At 41.2% G+C, this 2,680-nt stretch overlaps 1 protein-coding gene across 1 annotated transcript; it reads left to right on the top strand.

Annotated features, from left to right (window-relative positions):
- The first annotated feature begins 1,157 nt into the window (after nucleotides 1-1,157).
- On the top strand, nucleotides 1,158-2,414 carry LOC126783624 (transcription factor RAX3-like). The gene is made up of 3 exons (XM_050509128.1): nucleotides 1,158-1,340; nucleotides 1,446-1,575; nucleotides 1,668-2,414. Exons 1-3 carry the CDS (start codon nucleotides 1,205-1,207, stop codon nucleotides 2,221-2,223), a joined length of 822 nt encoding a protein of 273 aa, XP_050365085.1. The 5' UTR covers nucleotides 1,158-1,204; the 3' UTR covers nucleotides 2,224-2,414.
- The last annotated feature ends 266 nt before the right edge of the window (nucleotides 2,415-2,680 follow it).

The following is a 2,680-nucleotide window of genomic DNA, read 5'->3' as shown; positions in this document are numbered from 1 at the left end:
AATGAAAAACTACAGTGAAAAGTTGACCGAGCCTCTCCCAATTTTTTTGAAACTTTTTTTGAGAAACGACAATGGAGTCATATATATATATTATACGTAACATGAACATGGAACACCTCTAGAGTTTTGAAACAATAGAACCATGTGCGCCAAATAAGAGAATCCTATCTAATCCTATGCTATCAAACCTCGATGAGTAAGCACAAGTAACCAAAACCACATAACCAAACCAACCAAGTGTGAGGCTACTCACTTATATCTCACTAGGTTCATCATACTCAGAGGAAGTAACCTAGTAAGATTAGACAATCCAATACCGCACTACACCGCGGGGGACTCTTCCCCAGTGACCACAGAGACGCTGGAATCACCATCCTTGCTTGTTCTAGTATCACCAAGCACTTCTGGCAAATCATCAACAACCAAAGTACGTCGATACTTCTTCTTATCTAAGCGCTTGGCGTTCTGAGGCCCAACAAGACCTTCACCCTCCTTCTTAGCCTTATTAGTAGAGCCTTTAGGGCGACCTGGCCTCCTCTTCTCCACACTCTTCTTAGCCGGGGAAACTACCAAACTATCATTCACCACAACAAAGCAAGATTAGCATCAAACGGAACCTAAAAAAGAACAATGGCCATACCCTGCTCAAGCATCTTCGACCGTTTGCAGAAGCCATCCACCTCTCCACTATTACCTCTCTTGGTACTTCTCCACGGTCAAAGCCTCCACCGGCAATGTGACTACCTCTGGGACCTCCACAACCTTCGGCTGAGGTAATATACGAGCCAACTGGGCTGCCAACTCCGCTGTTGTCATTCCCGGCAAAGAGAAATACAATTGGGGATCGGCAGAGGATGGCGATGCAACACCACCACCACTACCGTTTTGGAACAAGCTAGCCCCACCAAATGGGTTAAACTCCTTGCTCAAGGCCTGTGGAGATCTTTTTGAAACTTAAAAGACAAGAAAACAAGAAGAAATAAAAGGAAATTGAATATTGGAGGTGACCGTACGAAGGTCAATTGTTTTTATATTAATCTATTAAAATGGTTTTGTCACGCTCTTTATAAAACCCTGTCCTTAACACCAGAAGCCCCTGCACTGCTTTAATTTTGGGAGCACCATTTGCGTGTCTGCATATTCTTCCATCTTCTTCGTCTCTCTGCTTTTCTAAGAGTGAAGACAGTAGAGTAATTAGTTCACCATGGGAAGAGCTCCATGTTGTGACAAAGCTAATGTCAAGAGAGGGCAGTGGTCTCCTGAGGAAGATGAAGCTCTCAAAACTTACCTTGAGTCCCATGGAACTGGTGGCAGCTGGATTCATCTGCCTCAGAAAGCTGGTAAATTTGTTTAAAGGGTCTTTCTTGTTTTGTTCATTTTCTTCAGCTAATTTCCATTATAAGAGTGAAGAGTCTGCCTATAACATTTGGCCCCTGTTCATGTAGGCCTTAGGAGATGTGGGAAGAGCTGCCGTTTAAGGTGGTTGAATTATCTCAGGCCAGACATCAAACATGGACACTTCACTGAAGAGGAGGACAATGTTATCTGTAACCTCTACACCCAAATGGGAAGCCGGTAAGTTTTTCGAAATCGATGTCAGTTTTATAGCCAGGTCGCTTAAATTCTGAAGCATTTGTATTGAAAATTAGGATTTTGTATCGTTTTAGATGGTCATACATAGCTACTCAAATGCCTGGAAGAACAGACAATGATGTGAAGAACTATTGGAATACCAAACTGAAGAAGAGGTATTTTCTGCCTGCAAAACCAAGTCTTACAGCAAATGAGAGCAAACACCCAAATGCCTCACACACACTGCCTTGTGTTCCAAAACTTGAAACCAATGTTGAGTTTAAAACCCAAATTCCTCAGACATTGTTGTTATCTGATTCTAATTCTGGATTGGAGGCATATGATCAAAGCTTGAGCTTAAACCCAAATCCATCATACAACTCCAAGGTCATGGGTTATTCACAATTTGGTGCAACTTCTGTCTCAATGTCTCAAGATGGTTCAAGTATTTCAGATTCTTCTTCAATTGCTGCAGTTGACAATGGTTTACCACATGGAAATAGCATCATGGATGAGGACGCAGCCGGGATATCAATGGATTTTGGATTTGGAGGATTGCCTTATGATGTTGTCAATCAGATGTGGTTTGGAGAAAAAGCCAATGAAATGGTTCCCCCAACTTGCTCCACAAGTTTGGACTTTGGATGGTGATTTCTTTTTCTGCTGAATCAAAATGGTTATCTTCAACCAATATTTGATTGTGAAAAAAATATGGAGTAAACTAATCAGCTAGCTAAGGACTTGTTTAACCTTTTATTTTATTTAGTTTTCTTTCATTCTGTTGACCATAATGTAAATCAGATTTCCATGAATGACTAGTACTAATGTGACTATGTTTACAATCCTTTGCTTTGTGTCCTGTGAAAGATTTTGTAACAGATTGCCATTTTGGGTTCTCTGAAATTGGGGCAATTTGATCTTGTTGCAAAAAATGAAGAGCCCCAAAAATGAACATGATCAAACTTGTGGGATTTGTGGGGTGCAGATGGCATCAGCATTTTGCCTTCTTCTCTACGGGTCACAGCTTCACAGGGGTCATGAAAGTTTCATGGAAGAATTCAAAGCTCTGAGATTGAACATGTCCCTCTCAGATATTAACCGTAAAAGA

Source organism: Argentina anserina, chromosome 2, assembly GCF_933775445.1.
Source record: "Argentina anserina chromosome 2, drPotAnse1.1, whole genome shotgun sequence".
Taxonomy (NCBI): Eukaryota; Viridiplantae; Streptophyta; class Magnoliopsida; order Rosales; family Rosaceae; genus Argentina; species Argentina anserina.
Note: the sequence above shows the minus strand (reverse complement) of the source record. Positions and strands in the feature narration are given on the sequence as shown.

Excerpts from the sequence above, each read along its gene's own strand:
- LOC126783624 (XM_050509128.1), top strand. The coding sequence starts at position 1,205 with ATGGGAAGAGCTCCATGTTGTGACAAAGCTAATGTCAAGAGAGGGCAG. Across the intron at positions 1,341-1,445 it reads TCATCTGCCTCAGAAAGCTG|GCCTTAGGAGATGTGGGAAG; the intron begins GTAAATTTGTTT and ends CTGTTCATGTAG. Across the intron at positions 1,576-1,667 it reads TACACCCAAATGGGAAGCCG|ATGGTCATACATAGCTACTC; the intron begins GTAAGTTTTTCG and ends GTATCGTTTTAG.